Genomic DNA, 26,814 nt, shown 5'->3' with positions numbered 1-26,814 from the left:
CAATATTTTCTAATACTAGAAATAAATGAAAATATAACTGTAATAGTATTAACTTAGGGTTGTATATCAGATTCTGAATTAGACACTGTCAGTAGATTGCAGTATGGTTCTATGGGAGACATACGCAATACAGTGCTAGTCAGGAACATGTTTTATATAACGCCCATAATATTACAATGTTTACGTTGGTGGGAAATTAAATACAAAGAAATTCAATATAAAGGAGTTTAGCCCACAGGGGGTTTGTCTATAGTTTAAGGGGATGTTTGAGATGTTGTGAAATACGAAGGTTAGAGGAACAATACGTTTTAATCCAAGAGAAAGTCCATGTATGGCCAGGTCATCTTGACATTTTGATTGTGGATAAACAGCTCTTGGTAGCAAGCAATAAAGATCTATATTGTGTCAGCTGGTAGGTGAGTACCAACTCTCACATGCACTAGACAAAAACTGATTTCCATTTCTACTACAACCATCATGTACAGCTAACTACCATGTCAAAAGTATTGAAAACTCCTGCACACATGTGAGCACAGCTAGCACAAATATGTACATATTAATAGTTGCTGACAGTGGACACACACCTGTAGAGAAGATGGACAGAAATGGAAATGGATGCATCAGGATGATGTCCAAAAAGAAGACAAAACTCAATATTACTTCAATGAAAATGTTAATTTCAGATCTGTAAGTAGTAGTAATATGGATAAACCTTCAGATAATATTGCACTGACCCCTTACTGACACTCTCTTGGTGTAATAAATGTAGATTGGAAAATTAATCCTAGTAACAAAATGCAGCACCAATAAAATGCATAGAGATTTGATTTGATTTCAGCAGGATAATCCATGCAGTATCATTAGCACTTTCCAGTGAGTCCTGAGTACATATTGCAAAAACTGACAAGTTAGTATTAAAATCTAAAATGTGCATGTGTACAAAGATGCAAAATGCAGAATTAGAATTTATTTACATGTTGACTCATTCCATTTAGAAACATCTGCCATATACTGTAATTACAACTACTTGGGCATAAAAAGATTCAGGAAAATGAGACTAGATTTTTAAATGTTAGCTCTTTTCAAATAGCTAACATCAGGAATTTTACTGGGGATCAAAACAAAAAGTCCTGGAAAAAGGTGTGTAAGAGGAGTAAGGAAGTTACACAACAGTTGTGGTGAATGTCACGAAAAGTTATTTGGTACTGTAGTGTAATTTTTGTATAAGAAAACTTTAGGTAAGAACATAAATCTTTACAATTTATCTATAACTCTGTCATACTGATTGTCCATTCTATAAAGTTACTACGTTGGTCTATTCTGTACACACCACATCTATTGCATGTCTATCCATCATGGAAGAAAAATACCTCCTCTGTTCTTTCTCCTTCCTGAGGTTTCTTCCATTTTTTCTTGTTAAAGGGTGTTTTGCTGAGTTTTCCTAATTGAGGGTCGGAGAACAGAGGGTTTCACATCTGTACAAACTGTACATCCCCCAGACGCAAATATGATTTGATGTGACTTGACTTTAGGAATCTTAGGTAAGACAAACTGGACAAGACCACGGTTGGAAAAATCTTTAACAGTTACAGCCACGGCTTTTAGAACCTTTTATGACAACATAAATAATAAAGTAAACTACATGCAGCAGTTTATTGAGGATTAAAGGACAATATCAATTACACTTTTGCTGAAAAAACAACAACATATAGTGCAGTAAATAAGTGAATAAGTAAAAAGTCACCACTCATCTATTTCTATTGCTCATATATAAACACACATAGAAACCATTATTTTTCAGTAAGTAAAAGTTTTGCCCTTGACCATGAAGGAAAAATAGTGATTTAAGATCATTGCTTGAAAAGCCTAAAGTTAAATCTTGTATTCAAGGTTTCATTTAAACAGCCATAAAATCATTAGCACCTCTATCAATCATCTAGCACTAAAGTAATAAAATAAAATCATGGGCAGAAAAACATTAAAGTATATAAAAACTGTTAAATCGTTAAAAACACAGAATCTTTGTGGCATTATAGAGGCCTAGTGGCAAAGACCGGTACCATGTAAACCATAATGTTCCTGGTTTGAATCAAACCTTTGCATGTCAGCCACCTGCCTCTGGACTCTCATCAGTTAATGTCAATGGCAGACCAAAAAATCTAAAAACTCTCTGCATGTAATTCACAACAAAGTCAAAGTACAAACCAACACTCAAAGAGAAGAAGAACAAGTAACATGACAAAAATGACTCTCTGCATGCAATTCAAGTCAAAGTACATAACAAATTAAAACTCAAAGAAAAAAAAGACAATAACTTGATAAAAATGGTTGAGAATAAATCCAGAGACCTCATGTCTGCAGGGACATTCAGTGGGTGATCAGGCCTCTGCTATTTATCTCCACTGAGCAAACCTGAAACATTTGGCAGAGAGATAAGCAGCAAAGTTGTGACATTGAACAATGATGAAGGACCGTCACATCAACTTAAACACAAATGTGAGGACAGCTGTTCACACTGGAACACAAAGTCCCATCACCTGTTTGAATGCTTGGTTTGGATAAACAGTTTCACTAGAATGTACCTGTTTACATGTCATGGACTCAGTGCAGCTGCTGGGCCACGTGGATCAGCACTAGTGAGATTAAAAGCAAGAACAAAAAGGGCTCACAATCAAGGCCCTTTAAAACACATTTGTATGAAGACACTTTAACAAAGGTTTTACCCTGTTAGTGACATTTCTTCACCTTGGCTGGTCTGCCGTTCATCTCTGTATCTCTTCACCATGTTAAGCTCTGCTGAAAAATCTTTTTTTTTAAAGTAAAATAAGTGCATGATTAATTACATGATTAGAAAACCATTGATTTAATATAATAATATATTTACAAAATTCTTAGTGATCTAAATAGATGCCTTTATTTTTAAATGTTCTCTACCTGGGATTGAGTAATCATCTGTTTTGAGTGACAGCTCAATTGATTCCTTCAGGGATTTCTCCAGTTCCTCCAGAATGTACATCTAATTCAGCATCAAAAACATTCATCATCACTCAAGATTTACTGAATCATACATGAATTAACTGTTTAGATGTGTGTTCAGACAGGGCAAAATCCTCAATTCATAGGTTTCTGTCTTAGAATAATAACAATAATTGCACATTTATGACAGTGACTGCAAAACGTCAGTAGAAAAAGCAACATTCAAATGATGCATATTTCACTTTAATATAGAAAAATCCTTTGTATATATGATGACCTAGAAGGCAGCAGCAGAATATGTTTTACTATATTACCATTCTCTTTCATGTCTTAAAATATAACAAACCTTCAAGTCTTTCAGTTGGGTTAACATCACATCTTTGGCCACCTGAAACATGACGTTCTTTGAATCATGTACATGCTTCTTAATAGCGTCCCTCATGTTATTCAGTGTGTCCGGTCCTCTAAACTCTGCTGCTCCTACAATAAAACAAGAAACTGTTGTCAAACTTAAAGTTTCTGCACAATCATGATGAATGTAAATGTTTATTATTATAGTGACAGGTTGTATATATCATGATCTTCTTTATTACTTTCATAGCATGCTTGCATGTTTGCCTTTATTGTCCCCGTCAGACTGCTGTATATTATTTTCTTACGATCCCGGATGGTTTTGTTAACTTTTGTCTTAATTTTTTCCTCCTTAAAGAGAGAACATAAATTATAGATTGACACACACACACACACACACATACACAAATAGGCAGATAGGATGAATGGTAATATTCTGGTGTTTTACCTCTGTCTTGAGAAAAATCAGTTGCAGTTCGACATCTTTGTACTTTTGAATCAGCCACTCTGTGTCAAGTGAAAACATACTGATGACTCCACTGAATGGTCCACATTTTCCTTCATTTCTGAAAAAGTTGAAATGTGATATATAATTAATGTGCAAGTTTTATAAATATGTTATAATACACAATTTGCATAAGCTAGAATTTCTCAGTTCTAGACAAGGGTTTTAGATCATTAAGTAATTTCTTACGGGAAGGTCTTCCTGAATTCCTCATCAATGTTGTCAGTCAGGCATGAACTTAACTTCATGTTGATGTTTATTTCTTTCCCTTCTTTTCTTTTTGGTTTGTAGGCGCCATTGTTCTCAACTACACACCTCAATATTCTGTGAAAACCACGACCTGATGTGCCACCCTAAGACAAAACAGAAAAATGCATCTTTAAAGACATATTCACATGAAGTACAAAATCAGTTGTTTTAATCAGTCTTAAATTACATACAGGATATAAGATGGACTTCAAGTTTCCTTCACATGAACTTTTTGACTCTTTAACCCCCTTGTCAAGGCATTTTTCAAAAGCCTCATAAGCCTCTTCCATGGGTTTTTTGACTTTATCAAGTTCACGCCTCAAGGTTTCTTCAAGCTCTGTGCACACAGCTGCTTTTTTGTTGGCCTGAAATCAAACACATATTTATTTATTTAGCAATTATTGGTCCTGAGTATGACCATCCATTATTTACTGTGGTTCTGCAGTCTGTAACCAAAATTCTGAAAATTAACCGCCATGATGGCTAAAATTTCAGTAGGGGTGACATGTGGGACCTTTCAGTATTTAACTGGCATAAAAGTCAGTAAGAAATTAGGCATTTGACTTTTCCATGTTTTCACTGCATTTGATTTTAATTTACTATTATTTTCTGGGAATAGTAATTACAAATAAGACAATGACCTACCACTCCTCTGCATCTTGCCCCTTGAATCAGAGACAGAATCCCATAAGCTCCAGACACATAGTTTAATGTCTCTGAGTGACAGTCATTGAGATCTTGCAGAAATTCCTGAAGTTGGGGTATTTCTGTAAAAATAAAATGCAGTTTGTGTTTTACATATATTACATTTTTTGTATAGATTGCAAGTCATTCTTGTATGGACTGAAGTGCTTTGGTAAACTAAAACAAAATATGTATTTTATCTATATACTTTCTGTCATGGAGACTTCACCTACCAGTTTCTTCTGGCTTCAGATGTTTTCCTTTCAGAAACTCTTTGGAGCTCACTGTGAACACTTTGAAACAGTTTTCACTGAAGTGTTTCTGAAAAAAAAAGGTTGTTTTTAAGACAGACCTGTTATTGTAGACAATGTTTGTATTTGATTTTCTGTCACTCTATATAACTCACCTTAATGTTTCTCTGTTGACTGAATTCTCTGATCACTGTTTTCTTGGCTTCCATGTTTCTTTTAAATACGAGAGCAGGGACAGCACCTGCTAAACTAAAAGAAAGGCAACTCACACGTTTGAAGCACTGAAACCCGTAATTCTAAGATGTATTTTTACATTTTTGCATATAGTCTTCTTCTTTGTTTTGTTAAACTTCCTTGTAAACTCTATCTTTGTACTTTTGGTATCTTAATTCACTTACTGATCATCCCAATCTTCAATAAGATCAGACTTGGTGCAGATGAAGTGAATGTGCTGACACTCGCCACCATTTCCCATGAGGCTACTGGCATTTTCCAGGATCTCCCAGGGTTCTTTCTCTGCTGCTGCTCGATTAATGTCAGTCACGATCCACACAGTAGAACAACTTCCAACAATCTGAGGAGGCATAATGGCAAATTAATTATGAATACTTAATTTAATTATCAGTATTTCATCAAAACAGGATGTCGCATTTTCATGATAACTCAGTTATACACAATAAACAGCAGTACATGTGAATAAATTACCCCTTTCCACATTTTATCTCTGCTCTTGTTACGGTCTCCACTTCCAGGAAGGTCCACAAGTGTGACATGCTGGAGAAAGTCATTATTAGGCACCCTGACAGTCACACACTTCACCAGTGGCCAGTATTGCCTCGTTACTTTTTCACCGTCTCCCACTTTCGAGTCACTTCTTGTGTATTTGACCAATCTTGCAGACAACTCTTCAGCCTGTGATAAATAACAGTAAATTAAAGTGAGACAACACAAGGTGATTTTATTTATATGCACATTCAAAATGCTTTACAAATTGCACAAAAGAATTCAGCATAATTGTAAGTAACTAATAATTGACAACAATGCAAGGTGGAGAAAAAGTTCATTATTGGATGTTCTGATAATGAACTATCTAGTTTTAAGTTTAGATTTAAAGATGATCTTGTTAATTGACATTATTACTTTCAAAGAGGGAGGGAGTTTTCCACCTGTCCATCGGTAAAGGGTGACTATCCAGGTCAAAAGCACCACTGAGATTTAATAATACAAAGATAGATTTTTTTCTTCATGCCACTGTAATCTAGTACCTTAATAAGACCTGGAATTTGTTGAGGCAGTTCCTTAAAGTTTTGCTGGTTTGTTGCTGGTTGACAGTGTTGTCATTGATTTTCCCCCAAAGGGAAAATTTGTTATTTAAGATTTATCAAGTCCACTCTTTTTTAAAATTATATTTTATATACTGCTTTTGGTTTAATATTTGTATTGATATATATATATTTTAAAATCAGACTTACTGATTCACATGTCAATATCTTCCTCTTGGACTGGAGAAATTCTGGAATGTCTTTGAAGTATTTGTTATCCATGCGGTTTTCAAGGGATATGTTTTTCCATTCTTCTCCATACACTGCTGCCAGCTTTTCAACAGTGTCACGATAGTCATCATCATTTTCCTTTTGCTGACCTGCATTATCCTGAAGAATATGATACATGGACCACAACTCATCTCTCCACTCCTAAAAAACAAAATAATAATTATGTTAACTTAGTTTAATTCAGTAGCATATAACATAATCAGGCATTGTATTTTTGGAGCTGTAGTGTGATTTTTCAATTACTTTCAAGTAAGTAACATTTTCTGCTCATTTTACCTCTTTTGTAATGAACTCAATTTCTGCTTCATACTTTGGGTTGTGCATGTTCGCCTCCACTTTAATCATGACTGTAGTACATGCACTGACACTTCCAGAGGGCAAAAGATTCTTCTCTCCAATGATGGCATTTATCAAAGAGCTCTTTCCAGCCCCAGTTTTACCAAAAACACCGACCAGCTCCCTCTTGTCAGTCTCCAGATCACTGATTTTAGTCCTGTTGTACAAAAGTTTAAATACAGGTTAATTTGGAAAATATACAGACACTGAAAAAAACATCAGGAAGGCATCTGTCTTTGAACAAGCTGCTCAGGCATAATTTAAAGCAGCTATAATCATTATTTTTATATTAACAGTGCCTCTAAGGACTCATAATATGTGAGGGGCCACTCATTGTGATGAAGCCATATAGAATTATCACCAGACCTAACAGTTCCATGAAGTTCCATGAAATTTTATCAAATACCAGCAGGCAGCTTATTTCAGAAAAAAGTTTTAATAAGTCACTGCCGTACCCAGCACAAAATGGTGGACAGACACAGATATTGACTAGCAGGTGAACATGGGACATTTAGAAGCTAAAGAGATGGATGTTTCTTTCCGAAATTTGAGTCCAAATGAATGCTAATACTGCTCCATGTCTGAATGTGTAAAAAGGCAACTATTTGCTGCCATGTTCGGTGTACAAACTTATATCAATCAGAGTTATGTTCACAGTTTGCTTATGGTGCCCCTAGGAGTCCAAAAAAGTCAGTTGTTGCAGGTTTAAGGTCTTACCTAAGAAAAAATCTACTAAATGTCATCACTAAATGTAAATCAACTAAATGTCAGTCATCATTTACATATTCATCTTAGCTTACATGTGACTGAATCATTAAATTCATGTAAAATAAATTATGAAGTATAATCAATCTATAAAAAACTTACCCTACATATTCAAAGAACATCCTATGGTTAACTGGCAGTTAGGAGACACTCTTTAAAGTAAGGACTGTGTCAGTCATAGGACTCCTAAGGTTTTGGTCCAAGAGATTCACAAAAGGATTTTAGTGCTAAGTCTGAGAGTAGAGGCAGTCCAGAGGATTTCTAAGTCACCAAGAACTACTCACAGTCCGTAATGTGCTACAGGAGTCAGTCTTTTGCAAAAACAGAACAATAATGAACTTTTAATCCATATTTTGATAGTGACCACCAACACATTTACACCGTCTGTTTCTGTCAGTTGCGTACTGGTGGAAGGTATCCCATCTTACAGTGAGTCAGTGTGCAGAGAGAACGTCATGGAAATATGAACATTATTTTGAATTTGTGGGTGAAAAGGAAAAGAACATCAGAGTGAAATGCAAATGGTGCTTGGATGATAATTGAATTTGAAAAAGCACCTGCTTTAACTTTTAAAAGTAACGTTACCCAACACTCCTTAATACTTACTTCAGGAAAGCATTGAGCTTTGTGTTGTCTTCATTTTGTAGTCTCTGATGGACACATCTCATTATGTTTTTCACATCAGACAGGATGATTTCGTCTGTTAAGAGTAAAAGTAAAGAATTATTCAGCAGAAATCATGAACCACTGTCTCCAATTGAGGCACAATGAGGTCTCTTGGTAAACACCAGGAAGAAGGAAAGCAGGAGGAAGAGGACGTGCCTATTATGGGGAAATTTCATAACATAGAAGTTTTAACCCAGTGGTAGGCTATAGGTTGTCATTGTTTAGAAAATAAACGTATAGTAAATACCTGAGAATGATTCCGCATTTTTTTCACGTTGTCGTTTTCTAGCTGGGGGGACTCCCCCCTCACCCTGAAGATCCAACTGTCTCTTTCCTTATTTATTTATTTTTTTTAATTAAAAACAGAAGCAAAAGACAAAAAATTGCACATGTGCCTCTTGCAATAGTAAACCTTGGTTACAATATACTTGTTTAGTCAAAACAAAATATTACTGCCTAGAAAACACAAAAGAACACTAAATGTAATGTGTATAATGTGTAAAATATCTCACCTCTAACACTTGTGTCACTGGTGGACAGCAAAACCTGAGGATGAATGTAAATATTTGATTCTTAAAACAATATTTGATCAAGAAATTATATTTACACAGGCTTTGTCTTCTATCAGAGCTCTGAACACACATATGTACAATTCACATCCTGAAATTTCAATTTCTGTTTTCATCCAATCAGTCTCATCCAAACTTTGGAAAATGGAGTCAAGAAAAGACCTAACAAATGATAACATTAACTGTCCTTGTCTCAGGACACTTGTGCCTTAAATACATATGGCATGAAGAATAGACGTTCACTGACAGCATGCCTGTGAAATTCAATGTCATCCTTACCTGAGCATTATCAGCTGCTGCTTCATGCTCCTGTAGATAAAGTATAAGGCTGTGTACAATTTTGAGCAGCCACTGAAAATAGAATCTGTATGTCTATGATAAGTGGCTTAGATTATACCTAATTGTATCAAACTATACTCAACTCACGTGAGCAGATACATCAGCTGTTTCCTGATTTGTTGGGTTTTGTCCTTCCTAGTAACAACAGAAAATATTTGCTAATCCACAACAATAAAGATTTTTTTTTTCTTCATACATTTCTAATCAATGCTGTGAGTCTTCATGGATGTCATCATAACCTTAAACAGACGTCCCTGCTCCTCTACCCATATTAGCATGCAGCCACATAAATAAATAAAGTAAAACTAAATACAGTATTTGTGTTAAGCATCTCTAACATGCAGAACATTACCTTTAGCAACTTGAGTCTCTTATTGAATTTTTTCCTTGGTCCTATATTTGGGATCAAGCTACAAATTTCTTCATCATCAAGCTCGTAAAGACATTCCATGTCAATGCCTTCATCTGTAATTGAAAAATAATCAGTTAAATCTCAGTCATGCAAAAATAGGTGTTAATTTCAAACTGCTATACAAGTTTATTTCATAGAAAGTGAAACTGTTGCACAGCTGCTGTTTGTCTTTGAGTGAACTGAAAGCATATTTAATATTTTCTTGTTTTTTTTTTTTTTTGGTTTTTTTTTTTTAACCATTTGTTATTTTTCAGTCTTGATATCAGTGCTACTTGAGCTGAAATCTTTATTTCAATGACTCAGGATGTTGTAGAACAGCCATTGCTCTCAGGTTAATGAATGTATGTTTCTAATTGTGTGAAAATGTACAAGGTTTTTCTTTGCAAGAGCTTTTACACACTGTGAACACAGATAAGAATTTGTCAGTAATTATCTTTCACAAAAGTAAATGCCAACTGCTAAGGATATACCAGCATTGTACAGCAGAACAAAGTTGCAGCATTGTTACATGTGTTAGTAGATATTTAGATGTGTCATTTGTTGAAAGGTCACATCAATATTGTATCTGCGTCCCCCCAAAAAAACATGGTGATACTTTACCTTCAAATTTTGGTATCCACTCACTGAGACCCCAATCAGTCAATTTGCCACGAACAAACTCATCCATGTTCAAGGACAGAAACTGAAAGGTAAACAAATATGTTTAATATTTAATCAATCATTAATGCTTGAAATTTGTGAGACAGTCACGATTGAATGTTAATGTGTGAAAAAAAAAATCCAGTGGAATGTACATTAACTCTCTTTCCATTCATGTCACAATCAAAGTAACTTGTCTGGATCACCTACATGTGGCGCAATGCAGTTTAAGCTTATGTCCTCTTATTACAGTGTCTCTTTAAAACAAATGTTGAGGGCTATTACATAGAGATATCAGGGAGAGAAATCAAACCCTGGTAACTGAATAGCCTTCATAAATAATTTTCCAATACATCAGCAGGGAAAGTAAATGTTCCTACAAGAGTTATAGCAGATTTAAAAAAAAACATTTACAGTAAGTTTAGTTTAGCAGATCTAATAATAAAACTAAAGGACTGGCTTCACCAAATGGAGTTTTCTTTACTTATTGTTACTAGGTCAAAAGAAGGGAGATCATTGAAAAGTCAGTTTAATATTTAAAAAAAAAAGTTGTTTTCCATTTCCATGTACTTAAAAAAATTATTTTATGGAAGTTTAACAATGTCATTTTATCACAACTGACAACTGTACCTTCTTGTTATTCACCACTACCTCCTACCACTCTTTCCATTTTGTCATAAAGGAAACTAAACTTACAGACATTGTAGGTTAAAAACAATTACAGTAAAATAAAGAATGGAAGTAGTAAAATCCATGTGCTCTTTGGTACTCACTTAAATAAAATCTGTAGTGTATTACCGATTGAGTTGTCAAAACAACATATTGACAATAGCACAGTAGACTTATACATATTATCCTACTGTTTCTCCTTAATGTATATTCAGATGTGAATGTAATGCATTGCAGTTGGTATACTTACAGTTTTTTCCTCTTTGATGCACAAACACGACTCCACTGGTGCTTGATCTACTATGAGCCTTTTGTTTTACAGAGTCTCCACCTCTAACGTACCATCCCCTCCGCCTGCAGGGCACACTTAGCAAGATCAGTTTAAATGTATAAATACTTTGCAGGAAACTCAATATCTTAATAATTTTATGAGTTGTGCACAACAGCTTATGTGCCTGCAGAAGTGGGTATACTCTTCATTTATGCATCCATTTTTTAAAGCAACCTGTCCAGCAAAGGATGAATGTCCTGTCAACAGTGACATGTAAGACTATTGTTGTATATTTTGTTCATCCAAAAAAGGGTCTGTGGTATTTATACACTGTTGCTTAACTTCTGCTGCTTCACTGCTTCAATTAAGGATCATGTGAGACAACTACATAATTATGCTATTCCTATTTTCTTAGTCCATCCACACATGAAATTATTCTCTAACCTTGCAAGTCATGTATGAGCTAGTATTTTCTTTTGTAAACTGTCTTTTGGAACAGATAGTGTAGGCCAGAATGTGACACAATATTAAAATTTACATTATTTGTCGAGGGGTAAACAAAACTACAGTAGGTGATACTCAACAGTAAAATGCTACTTACACTTTTTATATTTATTTAACATTTAGCATTTTTTACAGATTATATGTTGTCTCCCTTTTTTGTCACATACATTTGAACCAGTGTGACATTACAAACACTGGACAGGGCCTCTTGTAAGATTTTGACAAGGTGTTGGAGACATTCCTTTGAGATTCTGGTCTATGTTGATATGATTGCATTATGTAATGCTCTCCTCATTCATTGTCTGTGTAATGCAATGAAAGCAATAAAGACATATAATAATAAAATAGAATAGAATAGAATATTGCGTCAACTCTTGTGAGTTTATGAGGAATGCATGTCTGCGTTTTCAGATTGCCTCTGATTTTCATCTTCCATAACAACTATCATATGTGGCTTACTTATGTCAAAAACAATGCAAACTCCTGCATGGATAAGAATGCAGCTACTCTAAATATGTATACATTCATTGTTGCTAACACTGGACACACTACTTGCAGAAAAGGTGGCTGCATATAGCATTTCAGAGCCTTCAACAGATACAAAACACTGCTGTGGCTTTTAACATGTTCTAAGAGATGTGACCATATCACACCACCCCTTGCTGTCCTTCACTGGTCATTGATCAGTTTTAGAATTTTTTATTAAGATTTTCCTGCTCATTATTTAAGTCTTGCATTGTCAGGTTCTTTCTCTGAGTGATACCCCATTACCTTTAAGATCCCCCATATTTCAACCTGTTAAGAAATGAACCGCATCAGAATGTTGTTCAAAAAGATCAAACACAATATTACTTCAGAATGACAGCGTTAATTTCATATCTGTAAGTAATAGGCATAAAGCTTAAAATTTTGGCTATCCAATAATACATATTACAACAAGACAAAAGTTGCCCATAATCACAATATTCACAATAATGAAAATAACATTTCTCACTGGGCTCACACTACTACATCTACATCTAAAGCTGCTGAAAATTGTTATAATAATAATAATTATTATTAAATACTTTGGTACTGTAGTGGTACAGTTGCATCTCTCTCCTCTCCTCTTCTCTCTGTTTCAGTGTGTGCCCCTCCCCACACATACTGAGCAGAGCACAGACATATTGACAACTCCTTATGTTAAGTGCAATAAAAGCTTTCCAAAAAGTCTTATCAATTACTCTAAAACCAGATGGACAGATGTCAGTACCAAATATCTGAAAGTTAGGTTAAAGAACCAAGATTTTTTAAACACAAGCAATCTGCCTCCTCTCCCATGGAGTGCGAAAAGTAAAATGGGAGTGGACGGATCAAAGGTGTAGGTTTGATATTGACATTGGTGGGGACATTAAAATGGTCTACAGGGCCAGCCCTGGAAGATAAGGCTTTTTGCACGTACTATCTCACATGTTAACAAGAAATGGCAAAGTAAATCCTATTAGTGATACAGTGAACCCTCGTTTATCGCGGGGGTTACGCTCCAAAAAGAACCCGCGATAGGCGAAATCCGTGAAGTAGCCAGCTTTATTTTTTACAATTATTATACAATACAATACTGTACTATAGAATGAAACTAAAGATCAAAAGCTGTTTTCAGGCCCAAGCATTTGTTTAAGAAATAAAAATATAAACGTTTTCTTACAAATAACTATGATAGTTTTTAGAAATACTGTAAAATAATAATTTTAATAATCAATACGAGGTTGGACACATTGTGACTCGCGTATTTCACAGTCCCTCTGACTGTGCCTCTTTGTCCTGACTCCGCTCTGCTGTAGCGTCTTTTTCTACTGAAGGCTGTGGTGCAGGTGTCTTTTTCCGAGAGAAGAACATAGTTATGGGTAGTTGTTAGTGCTCTTTTTTCTTCTGGGCAAGAAGATTCTTATAAAAAAGCATAAAAAACTGCACTAAAAAAATCCGCGAAACAGCGAAGCCGTGTAAGGTGAACCGCGTTAGAGCGAGGGTTCACTGTATTGCGTTAGGAAGGCAGGACTGAGAAGAAGATCTGTTAACTATTTGTGTACCAAGTATAATTACTGACAAAAACAACAATTCAGGACAAGCTGGATACTACCATCCCTACCAAATTCTACAGCCTTGGGGAAGATTTTGTTGCATTCAATATATGTAACTGTGGTATATTAGATGATGATGTTGACGTGAAGATGATGAAGAGAAGATCTCAGCTGACACTGACTTACTTGTATATAGGAGTTTATTACAAAGTAGTTCAGCATCGGACAAGCACTGCAGTAGCCTGTGAGAGGATCCGAGCCAATATGGATCTCCCTACCTAACAGCTCTAAACACCAGTGTATATACATTGGTTGTTTACATGGTTCATAGGAGACATCTGGACCTTATTCAATGCCTTCACTGTCAAGAGGAAGAAGATGGGTGAGAGGAAACCCTCACCTTTAACCCCTACTAGTCTGGGGGTCACATTCTTAACTCTTATCCTAAACATGAACCCCAAAGGCTAACTTAAACATAGGAAACTCGTAAAAAGTGAAAACATCTAGAAACCCTCAGACATTCCAAAAAGACAAAAACATACATAAAACATCCTGTATACTACATAACACAGAAAACATTCCAACAAAAGAAGTAAACAACAAAATCCTCCAGTCACTTGTGATCATGTAACTTGAGCTTCTCCACAAATTAAATGACACAGGAATATGTTAGCATACTACCCAGTAAGTTTAAACTAGCAAGTAAACTTATTAACCTACCACCACAGTGTTGCTTACCTCTTCTATGCATCACTGAGGGGAGGTAAAGGTTGGAGATACCCTTTATACAGGGGAGGAGTCTCAAACGTTCCACATATTGACTCTGAAAGCCTAACATGTCAGGTTATAACTATTTGAACAGATTTTACAGTTGACAGGGATGTGAGATTATCAACAGTTGAGAGAAAGACTTATAAAATAAAACTAAACAGTCTACTTGGCCAACAACCACTTGGTGTAAATGGAAAAACACACTGAGCACTCAGTTAGTGTGACGGCCTCAGGGTTGGCTCGATATTATCTTTCCTGGTTGTATTTGTCCTTTGTTCCAGGATATTGGTGGGTGGAACCGAAACCTTTTCAGAGATACAACACACCTGAGCAGCCTCTCCCTCTCTTCCTCTGATCTGAACTGATCTGTCATTTGTTTGTAGTTTGTGTTTCACTCTCACACAAAGACATTGCATACATACTGACCAGCTATAGACACACCTTCTTGTATTTAAGTCAAAACATTTCACAGGTGCGGACTCTGTGTTTTGTCTCATACGTTTGCTCTGTTTGCTCTCAATTTTTCATGGCATGAATTCCACGAGATGCTAGAAATATTTGTTTGAGATACTGGTCCATGTAGACATGATCACTTCACATAATCTGTGCAGATATTCATGCTGCTAGTCTTATGTTCTACCACATTGCAAAGGTTTTCAGATCTGACATGCTTTGTGACATGGTGTATAATGGTGCTGGAAGTAGCCATTAGAAGACAGCAAACTGTGGCCAAGTGTGCCAAGAAAACTTTGCCCACACCGTTACACCACCACCACCACCAGACTGGACTGTTGATACAAGACAGGTTGGGTCCATGGATTCATGTTGTTAATACCAAATTCCCATTCTACTATTTTCGAACCCCAGTAGAAATCCAGATTTCCTCAGACCTGGCTACTTCTCCTGTCTTCAACTGTCCAGTTTTGGTGAATCTGTGCCCACTGAACAGGTTCATTGTTTCTGTCTTTGGGACTGCCGTTCTCTGGATGTTGTTTGTTTTTAACACCTTCATGAGTTGCTCCAGAGACTGACACACATTTTGATCACATTTTCCTCAATTCTTGTGTTCAATGTGAACATTATCCTCCTGACCTGTATCTTCATGATTTCTGTATTGCATTGTTGTCACATGATTAACTGATGGAATAATTGCACGAACAATCAGGTATACAGATGTCCATGATAATGAGTGTATGTATTTAAGTAATTTGGGTGAACTGTGCTGCATAAAAAAATACATTGAGATCTGACTTCATTTCAGCAGGACAATCCACCCAATGAGTCCTAGGTACAAAAACGATTGTAACACAATTAAACTGTTTAGAGTCAAAGCTAAAATTGTATGTGTGTGTGTACAAATCTGCATACATGCATCTATTTACAAATTCTGTTTTGACACATATGACTAATTTACATGCCTAAACTAGTACCGTATAATTAATTTCAAAATAACTATATAATTACAATTGCTTGGACACAAAATGACACTAAGTTATAAGTTCAATATAAGTTAATTTTAAATAGCTCCTGGAAAAATGTGTGGAAGAGGAGTAAGAAACATAATGTGGTGAATGTAACTAAAAATACGTTGTTTACTATGTGTACTATGTTTACAGTCTGCCTATAATTTTGTTGTCCTGATTGCCTTTTCTGCAAAGTTACTATGTTGTACACACATCTATTGTGTGTCTGTCCATTCTGTAAAAGGAATCGCTGCTATGTTCTTTCTCCTTCCTTTTTTTTCAATTTTTTCCCACTTTAAGAGTGTTTTAGGGTGGTTTCCTTACTCAAAATAAGGGTTAAAGGACAGAGGGTGTTGTATTTTGTACAGATTGTAAAGGCCCCTGAGGTAAATTTGTGATTTGTGATGATTAATAAAACCAACTTGACATTAGGACTGTTAGGTAAGACATAGGCAAGAACAAGGTTGGAAAAATCAGGTTTTAGGACTTTTTTTAAAACAACATTCTAAATATGAACCTATGAAACTAAACCACATGTGGCACATTTCACTCAAAAATTAACTTTATTGAGGTTCACTGGATAATATCAAATACAGTTTTGCATTCAGAATCTGTTCTTACTTTTACTTTTACTTTCTACTCTTTGGGTTCATGTTTAGGTTAGTAGCCATGAACATATACATATAAGGAACAGGGAGAGGGCCTTTCCTCCCTTCTCTCTGTCTCTTGGAAAAGTGAGGTCATTGAGTGAGAGCCCGATGTCTCGCTATAAATCGTAAAGATGACTAATATATATATATACTGATGTTGAGAGCTGTTGGGAGAGAGATCCATATTGGCTCGGATCCTCTCACAAGTTACTGCACTGCTTGTTTTGATGCTGGACTTCTTTGCAATAAACTTCTATATGCAAGTAAGACAGTGTCAGCGGAGATCTTCTCTTCATCATCTTCACATCATCACCATCTAATTTACCACAATAGTAAAATAATAAGTTGTATATAACTAAATGACTAAAAAGACTTTTCTCTCTTCTTCTATTTCTCACATGAACACACATAAAAAACATTATTTTCCTGTAAGCAAAAGTGTTTTCCTTAAACATGGTGGAGAAATAGTGATTCAAGATCATTACTTGAGAAATCCAACCCACAATCAAATCATTTATTCAAGGTTCAAGGTTTCATTTAAACAGCCATATAATCAGTGGTACTCCTATCCCAATCATCAAACACTTGAGTCACAAAATAAAGTCATGGACAGAAAAAAAAAACTATTAAATCATTAAAAACACAAAGCCTCTGGGGCATTGGCAGAGACCAGTACCATGTAGACCTTCACATGTCAGCCACCTGCCTCTGTTCTATCATCAGTTAATGTCAATAATATCAGACCAAAAAAATCTAAAATCTCTCTACATTAATTCACAAAAAAACAAAGTCAAAGTACATAACAAACCACCACTCAAAGAGAACAAAGATAATAACTTGATAAAAATAGCTGCGCACAAATCCAGAGACCTCATGTCTGCGGGGACATTCAGTAGGTGATCAGGCCTCTGCTGTTTCTTTCCACTGAGCAAATCTAAAACACCTACCAGAGAGATAAACAGCAATGATAAAGAACTGTCTCATCAACCATTACTTAACACTGAACTACAAATGTGAGGACAGCTGTTCACACTGGAAAACAAAATCCCATCGCCTGTTGGCGCATCCTTGGTTTGGATAAAGAGTTTGACTAGAACGTACCTGTTCCCATGTCATGGACTCAGTGCAGCTGCTGGACCGGGTGAATCAGCACACATGTAATTAAAAGTGTCATTAATTATTGTTCAGAACAAAAATATCTCATAATTAAGGCCCTTTAAAACTCATTATGTAGACACAAACAAAAGTTTTACCTTACTGATGACATTTCTTCATCCATGCAGGACTTCAGTTCATCATAATATCTCTTCACCATGCCAAGCTCTAATGAAAAATCTTTTAAAAGGTAAAATAAATTGGAAACCTGTTTATTTATAAATATTAATTATATATTTACAAAATTGCTGGTGATCGATGCTTTTGTTTTGAAATGTTCTGTACCTGGGATTGAGTGATCATCTGTTTTGAGTGACAGCTCAATTGATCCCTTCAGAGTTCTCTCCAGTTCCTCCAGGATGAACGTCTAATCCAGCATCAAAACAACCCATTGTTACTTATCACTCACGCAACCAAATATTGTGTTAAAGATTAACTGAATCATACATGAATTAATGGTTTAGATGTGTGTTGAGACCGGGCAAAATGGTTCATTCATATAGGCAGATTTGTGTTTTAGAATAATAACAATATTTGCACATCTATGACAGTGACTGCAGTGTTTAAGTAGCAAAAGCAACTTTTAGAGTGGTGTATATTCCTCTTTAATACATACAATACTTTAATACAGAAAACACCTTCATGTAGATGATGAACTACAATCTTGGACAAAGATAAAGATGTGCAGATTTTTGGCCATGTCAAACATAGTGTCCTTTGAGTCATGTACATGCTTCTCAATAGTGTCCCTCATGTTTTTCAGCGTGTCCTGTCCTGTAAATTTTGCTGCTTCTACAATAAAACAGGAAAAAGTTGTCAAATGTCTGCACAGTCATGATGAATGTACATGTCTATTATTATGATGACAGGATGTGTATATATATATATATATATATATATATATATATATATATATATATAGTAATACAGAAAGTAATACTAGTAAAGTAATACAGAAGATATATATATATATATATACTTGTGTAGCAGTCTTGCATTTCTTTCTCGATTGTCTCGATCAGACTGTTGTAAATTGTTTTCTTACTTTCCTGGATAATTTTGTTGACTCTTGTCTTAATTTTTTCCTCCTTAAAGAGAAAACATAAAGTATGAACAAACAAACAAACAAGGTAATTTGAATAAGGCTATTCTTTTTTCATAAAAAACAAACTAAAAAAAACAAAAAAAAAAACTTATTTTACCTCAAAAGCAGTGAATTATTTAAACAGATTTGCAGCCTATTTTCCACCTGGTGGGGGTGGATATACACTCACTAGTCAGTTTATCAGTTACACCTGGCAAGTACCGGGTTGGAACCCTTTTGCCTTCAGCACTGCCTTAGCTCTTCATGGCATAGATTCAACAAGGTGCTGGAAACATTCCTCAGAGATTTTGGTCCATAATGACATAGTATTTGCACATCCATGATGTGAATCTCCCATTCCACCACATCCCAAAGGAGCTCTATTGTAGATCCCTGTAGATCAGTAATTTCTGAACTACTCAGACCAGCCCATCTGGCACCAACAACCAGCCACATTCAAAGTCACTTAAATCACCTTTCTTCCCCATTTTGATGCTCGATTTGAACTTCAGCAGATTATCTTGACCATGTGTACATGCTTAAATACATTGAGTTGCTGCCATGTGAATGGCTGATTAGACATTTGCATTAATTAACAGGTGTACCTAATAAAGAGGCTGTTGAGTGTATATTTTGCCCACTCAGACTATAGACAAAAAATGTTTATATATCCCCATTCGTAAATTAAAAACATTTAATGTTTATAGTTAGATACAGCTAATCGTGTATCTAGATGATTAGATGTATCTAATCATGTGGATACAGCTCCTGACCTGTATCTACATGTTTTAATGCTCTGTACTGCTGCCAAATGATTGGCTGACTGGCAGAGATAGGAGTTACACATGTGCAAGTCTCAAATAAATTTGGTGAGAATCAAGTGAGACAGAGAGAGATATGTGTTTAATTAAACTGTTTGATAAGAGACTAATGGGTAGGATGATAATATTCTGGTGTTTTACCTCTGTCTGAAGAAAAATCAGTTGCAGTTCGACATCTTTATACTTTGGAATCAACTTCTGTGTGTCAAGTGAAAATGTTTTGATGACTCCGTTGAATGGTCCACATTTTGCGTCATTTCTGAAAAATGTTTACAAGTTGAAATGTTTTGTATAATTATTATGTAATATGGATTAATTGAATAAAGTAGAATTTGTTAATTCTAGACATCCTCTGGAGTTTGTAAATGTTCCAACAAAAGCTTTTGTGTCTTCATTAAGTCATTTCTTACGGGAAGGTCCTCCTGAAGTTTTCATCAATGCTGTTAGTCAGGCATGAACTTAACTTCATGTTGATATTTATTTGCTTCCCTTTTTTTGGTTTGTGGGTGCCTTTTTTCTCAACTATACACCTCAGTGTCCTGTGAAAAGCTGCATTTGATTTGTTTTTCTGAAACAAAACAGGAACATACATCTTTAAAGACATATTCGTATTAAGTGCAAGATCAATTGCTTCAATCAAAGTCTAATCAAAATACATACAGGATGTAAGATGGACTTCAAGTTTCCTTCACATCAACTTTTTGATTTTTCAACCCCCTCAACAAGACATTTTTCAAAAGCCTCATAAGCCTCTTCCATGGGTTTTCGGACTCTATCAAGTTCATGTTTCATGGTTGCTTCAAGCTTTGCACACACATCTGTTTTTATGCCAGCCTGAAATCAAACACAGGTTTATTTATGAAATTCTGTTGGTCATGTGTATGACTGCCCTTTAATTACTGTGGTTATGCAGCCTCTCTGAAGTAACTAAAACTTCAACTACCTTTAAGGCTAAAATTTTTTATAAGTGACATTTCATGTGGACTCTTTCAGTATTTAATTGACATTAAAACATAGTTACTCCACAAGTCAGTAAGAAGCCAGGCATTTGACATATCCATACTTTCAATGCAGTGAGTGTAGTTAACATATTTGACATGAATTTGTTATGTGACCTACCTCTTCTCTGCATCTTGCCCCTTGAATCAGAGACAGAATCCCGTAAGCTCCAGACACATAGTTTAATGTCTCTGAGTGACAGTCATTGAGATCTTGCAGAAATTCCTGAAGTTGGGGTATTTCTGTAAAATGGAAATTTAGTTTGTATTTTACATATTTTTCTTTAAATTATAAGTCATTCTTATTTGAAATAAAGTGCTTAAAGTAAATATGTATTTGAGCTCCACATTTTCTGTCATGGAGACTTCACCTACCAGTTTCTTCTGGCTTCAGACGTTTCCCTTCTGGAAACTCTGTGGAGCTCACTGTGAACACTTTGAAACAGTCCTCACTGAAGTGTTTCTGAAAAAAAGGGCTTTGATTTTGATGCAAGCTTGTCACTGTAGACAATCTTTGTCTTACATTTTCTGTCAGTCTATGTAGCTCACCTTAATCTTGCTTTTTTTCCTGAATTCTCTGATCACTTTTGTCTTGGCTTTCTTGTTTCTTTCAGATATGCGATCAGCTGCTGAACTAAAAGCAAAGACTTTTTTTTATCAAGTGGCACATTCTACAGTAAGTCAGGTAAGGATTTCTGATGATTCCCTGTCACGCTCGCGGATGTGTCATCAACTCAAGTTACTGAAGTGGTAATTAGTCAGTAAAACAAGACATATGATGGCACAATCGTCACAATAAACAAGTTGAAATTAACTGTTTGTATCAACCTGCAGTTCATGGGTTGGCACAAGGAAATTTTCAAACTGATCTGTATAGACTTGATTAACTGGTAGAGCTGGTGGCTGATGTAACAATGTTCTCTATATAATGTTTAGTTGAAAGGTTGAGAAGATTGTGCTGTGACTGTATCATTAATTGTTGTCAGTCAGTTGATTTATAGATGGTGGTCATACATTTTTAATGACAACTTGTTTGGTCACTTTCACTCTCTTTACTGCTGTGCTGCTCTAAAGAACCATGTCTGCAACATGTCAGGAAAAGCAGCAAAGGTTCTCTTTGGTAAAGTAAAAATAGAGACCACTGACCAGTTTCTATTGACTTTTTGTATTGTTTGTATTAGAAGAAAACACAACTGTATTTCATAAGTAAGCTGCAGATGGAGGAGCTATTCAGAGATCACACTGACTCATTCACGTCACTGTCATGTTTTAAAACTGGTTTGGTAACTTTGATGAAAAAACCTCTCATATTACAACATTACAGCTGAAAAAGTCAACAGCAACAATATGTTTCCATAAAGAGTGTGTCATTACTCAGGACAAGCCACTGATTATTTACTGTAAACAGTTTTTAAAGGCACAATTTCTTCATAAGACTGTGGTTCCTGTAAAATACAGGTGAGAGGGAAATCAGATAAAACTGAAACTATATACTTATATAAGTATATATAATATAGGTTTAAATGGAAAAATATAGCATGTTCTCTTGTAATTTGAGTGAACTGAACTGAACTTTCTCAGGATCTTCATATTGACGTAACAGTTCTAACTTTTGTGTGGTGAGGTTGTGGTGTTTTTCTCAGTACAGCTGTTTGCATGTCAAAACATGTTCGTTCTGGGTGTGCATGTCATTAGATAACTTCCTGGTCCATGCATCAACAGAAGAGAGTTACACATGTGCAAGTCTCAAATAAATTTGGTGAGAATCAAGTGAGACAGAGAGAGATATGTGTTTAATTAAACTGTTTGATAAGAGACTAATGGGTAGGATGATAATATTCTGGTGTTTTACCTCTGTCTGAAGAAAAATCAGTTGCAGTTCGACATCTTTATACTTTGGAATCAACTTCTGTGTGTCAAGTGAAAATGTTTTGATGACTCCGTTGAATGGTCCACATTTTGCGTCATTTCTGAAAAATGTTTACAAGTTGAAATGTTTTGTATAATTATTATGTAATATGGATTAATTGAATAAAGTAGAATTTGTTAATTCTAGACATCCTCTGGAGTTTGTAAATGTTCCAACAAAAGCTTTTGTGTCTTCATTAAGTCATTTCTTACGGGAAGGTCCTCCTGAAGTTTTCATCAATGCTGTTAGTCAGGCATGAACTTAACTTCATGTTGATATTTATTTGCTTCCCTTTTTTTGGTTTGTGGGTGCCTTTTTTCTCAACTATACACCTCAGTGTCCTGTGAAAAGCTGCATTTGATTTGTTTTTCTGAAACAAAACAGGAACATACATCTTTAAAGACATATTCGTATTAAGTGCAAGATCAATTGCTTCAATCAAAGTCTAATCAAAATACATACAGGATGTAAGATGGACTTCAAGTTTCCTTCACATCAACTTTTTGATTTTTCAACCCCCTCAACAAGACATTTTTCAAAAGCCTCATAAGCCTCTTCCATGGGTTTTCGGACTCTATCAAGTTCATGTTTCATGGTTGCTTCAAGCTTTGCACACACATCTGTTTTTATGCCAGCCTGAAATCAAACACAGGTTTATTTATGAAATTCTGTTGGTCATGTGTATGACAGCCCTTTAATTACTGTGGTTATGCAGCCTCTCTGAAGTAACTAAAACTTCAACTACCTTTAAGGCTAAAATTTTTTATAAGTGACATTTCATGTGGACTCTTTCAGTATTTAATTGACATTAAAACATAGTTACTCCACAAGTCAGTAAGAAGCCAGGCATTTGACATATCCATACTTTCAATGCAGTGAGTGTAGTTAACATATTTGACATGAATTTGTTATGTGACCTACCTCTTCTCTGCATCTTGCCCCTTGAATCAGAGACAGAATCCCGTAAGCTCCAGACACATAGTTTAATGTCTCTGAGTGACAGTCATTGAGATCTTGCAGAAATTCCTGAAGTTGGGGTATTTCTGTAAAATGGAAATTTAGTTTGTATTTTACATATTTTTCTTTAAATTATAAGTCATTCTTATTTGAAATAAAGTGCTTAAAGTAAATATGTATTTGAGCTCCACATTTTCTGTCATGGAGACTTCACCTACCAGTTTCTTCTGGCTTCAGACGTTTCCCTTCTGGAAACTCTGTGGAGCTCACTGTGAACACTTTGAAACAGTCCTCACTGAAGTGTTTCTGAAAAAAAGGGCTTTGATTTTGATGCAAGCTTGTCACTGTAGACAATCTTTGTCTTACATTTTCTGTCAGTCTATGTAGCTCACCTTAATCTTGCTTTTTTTCCTGAATTCTCTGATCACTTTTGTCTTGGCTTTCTTGTTTCTTTCAGATATGCGATCAGCTGCTGAACTAAAAGCAAAGACTTTTTTTTATCAAGTGGCACATTCTACAGTAAGTCAGGTAAGGATTTCTGATGATTCCCTGTCACGCTCGCGGATGTGTCATCAACTCAAGTTACTGAAGTGGTAATTAGTCAGTAAAACAAGACATATGATGGCACAATCGTCACAATAAACAAGTTGAAATTAACTGTTTGTATCAACCTGCAGTTCATGGGTTGGCACAAGGAAATTTTCAAACTGATCTGTATAGACTTGATTAACTGGTAGAGCTGGTGGCTGATGTAACAATGTTCTCTATATAATGTTTAGTTGAAAGGTTGAGAAGATTGTGCTGTGACTGTATCATTAATTGTTGTCAGTCAGTTGATTTATAGATGGTGGTCATACATTTTTAATGACAACTTGTTTGGTCACTTTCACTCTCTTTACTGCTGTGCTGCTCTAAAGAACCATGTCTGCAACATGTCAGGAAAAGCAGCAAAGGTTCTCTTTGGTAAAGTAAAAATAGAGACCACTGACCAGTTTCTATTGACTTTTTGTATTGTTTGTATTAGAAGAAAACACAACTGTATTTCATAAGTAAGCTGCAGATGGAGGAGCTATTCAGAGATCACACTGACTCATTCACGTCACTGTCATGTTTTAAAACTGGTTTGGTAACTTTGATGAAAAAACCTCTCATATTACAACATTACAGCTGAAAAAGTCAACAGCAACAATATGTTTCCATAAAGAGTGTGTCATTACTCAGGACAAGCCACTGATTATTTACTGTAAACAGTTTTTAAAGGCACAATTTCTTCATAAGACTGTGGTTCCTGTAAAATACAGGTGAGAGGGAAATCAGATAAAACTGAAACTATATACTTATATAAGTATATATAATATAGGTTTAAATGGAAAAATATAGCATGTTCTCTTGTAATTTGGGTGAACTGAACTGAACTTTCTCAGGATCTTGATATTGACGTAACAGTTCTAACTTTTGTGTGGTGAGGTTGTGGTGTTTTTCTCAGTACAGCTGTTTGCATATCAAAAGGTGTTCGTTTATGGGTGTGCATGTCATTAGATAACTTCCTGGTCCATGCATCAACAGAAGAGAACTTCCTTTGCACACATGCAAAACAAACAAATTTATACAAAAAGGTTCTGCTCCATCTGTTGAACTAACCTTGGGGCATATGAGACAAGCCACTTGATAAACACAGCAGAATTGTGTGGTTGGTTGATACCATACCACTGATATTATTGCTTTCACATTTTTCACTGTGATTGTTTTAGCCCACATTTTTCATTACTGTACAAGAAACAGAACAAATGAATAAAATGACTTTATATTTTCCAAAGCGGCAAAGTCATTATAAAGTCACTAATGTCTCACTAACATAGAAGATACATGAGACATGATATTCTAAAGTTACTGCTGTGTTACTCCAGTGTTGAGTAGGCCTTACACACTGTGAGCAGCACATATTCATATTCAGATTCATATTCACCTCACCATGTTTTTGTTTGTTTAGAGAAAGCTGCTTTGTATCAAAGGATACTGAACTTTAAAATGTGATTCTATGTCAAATGAGCCAAAAATAATCTGATGTTTTAAAACTGGTGTCTTTAGGATAATGAAAACAAAAGGAACAGTTTAACATAGTTTTGTTTTGTGTGCTGAGGTTTTCTGATATGGGAACCTGAAACTTGCATGTACTATCTCACATGTTAACAAGAAATGGCAAAGTAAATCCTATTAGTGATATTGGGTTAGGAAGGCAGGACTGAGAAGAAGCTCTGTTAACTATTTGTGTACCAAGTATAATTACTGACAAAAACAACAATTCAGTACAAGCTGGATACTACCATCCCTACCAAATTCTACAGCCTTGGGGAAGATTTTGTTGCATTCAATATATGTAACACAGAAAACATTCCTGACAAAAGAAGTAAACAACAAAATCCTCCAGTCACTTGTGATCATGTAACTTGAGCTTCTCCACAAATTAAATGACACAGGAATATGTTAGCATACTACCCAGTAAGTTTAAACTAGCAAGTAAACTTATTAACCTACCACCACAGTGTTGCTTACCTCTTCTATGCATCACTGAGGGGAGGTAAAGGTTGGAGATACCCTTTATACAGGGGAGGAGTCTCAAACATTCCACATATTGACTCTGAAAGCCTAACATGTCAGGTTATAACTATTTGAACAGATTTTACAGTTGACAGGGATGTGAGATTATCAACAGTTGAGAGAAAGACTTATAAAATAAAACTAAACAGTCTACTTGGCCAACAACCACTTGGTGTAAATGGAAAAACACACTGAGCACTCAGTTAGTGTGACGGCCTCAGGGTTGGCTCGATATTATCTTTCCTGGTTGTATTTGTCCTTTGTTCCAGGATATTGGTGGGTGGAACCGAAACCTTTTCAGAGATACAACACACCTGAGCAGCCTCTCCCTCTCTTCCTCTGATCTGAACTGATCTGTCATTTGTTTGTAGTTTGTGTTTCACTCTCACACAAAGACATTGCATACATACTGACCAGCTACAGACACACCTTCTTGTATTTAAGTCAAAACATTTCACAGGTGCGGACTCTGTGTTTTGTCTCATACGTTTGCTCTGTTTGCTCTCAATTTTTCATGGCATGAATTCCACGAGATGCTAGAAATATTTGTTTGAGATACTGGTCCATGTAGACATGATCACTTCACATAATCTGTGCAGATATTCATGCTGC

General features: G+C 35.5%; 2 protein-coding genes across 42 annotated transcripts in view; both read right to left on the bottom strand.

Moving 5' to 3' along the window:
* Window positions 1-1,634: 1,634 nt before the first annotated feature.
* LOC108886170 (nuclear GTPase SLIP-GC) lies at window positions 1,635-26,179 on the bottom strand. 6 transcript variants are annotated; one of them, XM_051073864.1, is made up of 25 exons: window positions 26,158-26,179; window positions 11,215-11,318; window positions 10,257-10,338; window positions 9,597-9,709; window positions 9,332-9,379; window positions 9,185-9,214; window positions 8,849-8,882; window positions 8,584-8,670; window positions 8,277-8,370; window positions 6,846-7,062; window positions 6,489-6,710; window positions 5,722-5,928; window positions 5,415-5,590; window positions 5,172-5,265; window positions 4,999-5,086; window positions 4,727-4,848; window positions 4,273-4,446; window positions 4,022-4,185; window positions 3,776-3,893; window positions 3,570-3,678; window positions 3,323-3,456; window positions 2,935-3,016; window positions 2,724-2,805; window positions 2,583-2,633; window positions 1,635-2,412 (listed from the first exon to the last, which is right to left on the bottom strand). In XM_051073864.1, the coding sequence occupies exons 3-24, from the start codon at window positions 10,321-10,323 to the stop codon at window positions 2,594-2,596; spliced, it is 2,502 nt and encodes an 833-aa protein (XP_050929821.1). In that variant the 5' UTR covers window positions 10,324-10,338; window positions 11,215-11,318; window positions 26,158-26,179; the 3' UTR covers window positions 1,635-2,412; window positions 2,583-2,593. The 6 variants fall into 6 exon arrangements, with proteins under 6 accessions (XP_050929821.1, XP_050929820.1, XP_018536378.1 ...); XM_051073863.1 differs by having other exon boundaries at window positions 26,140-26,178; XM_018680862.1 differs by lacking the exon at window positions 26,158-26,179 and adding an exon at window positions 14,517-14,555.
* The window catches only part of LOC108886172 (nuclear GTPase SLIP-GC), a 23,630-nt gene continuing 13,981 nt past the window's right edge, over window positions 17,166-26,814 (bottom strand). For 2 of the 36 annotated variants that reach the window (XM_051073874.1, XM_051073868.1), the window contains exons 21-24: window positions 18,121-18,202; window positions 17,934-18,015; window positions 17,782-17,812; window positions 17,166-17,623 (exon numbers count right to left, since the gene is read on the bottom strand). In XM_051073874.1, coding sequence (XP_050929831.1) covers window positions 17,615-17,623; window positions 17,782-17,812; window positions 17,934-18,015; window positions 18,121-18,202 — 204 coding nt within the window. In that variant the 3' untranslated portion in view covers window positions 17,166-17,614. Of the gene's footprint in view, window positions 17,624-17,781; window positions 17,813-17,933; window positions 18,044-18,120; window positions 18,628-18,814; window positions 18,924-19,881; window positions 20,000-20,150; window positions 20,309-20,859; window positions 20,982-21,113; window positions 21,202-21,287; window positions 21,373-22,590; window positions 22,709-22,859; window positions 23,018-23,568; window positions 23,691-23,822; window positions 23,911-23,996; window positions 24,082-26,814 lie in introns of those variants that run through there. The other 34 variants (XM_051073873.1, XM_051073869.1, XM_051073880.1 and 31 more) reach the window with 32 other exon arrangements.

This window comes from Lates calcarifer, linkage group LG11 (assembly GCF_001640805.2).
Source record: "Lates calcarifer isolate ASB-BC8 linkage group LG11, TLL_Latcal_v3, whole genome shotgun sequence".
NCBI classification, from domain to species: Eukaryota; Metazoa; Chordata; class Actinopteri; family Centropomidae; genus Lates; species Lates calcarifer.
This window is presented reverse-complemented; position numbering and strand designations above follow the sequence as displayed.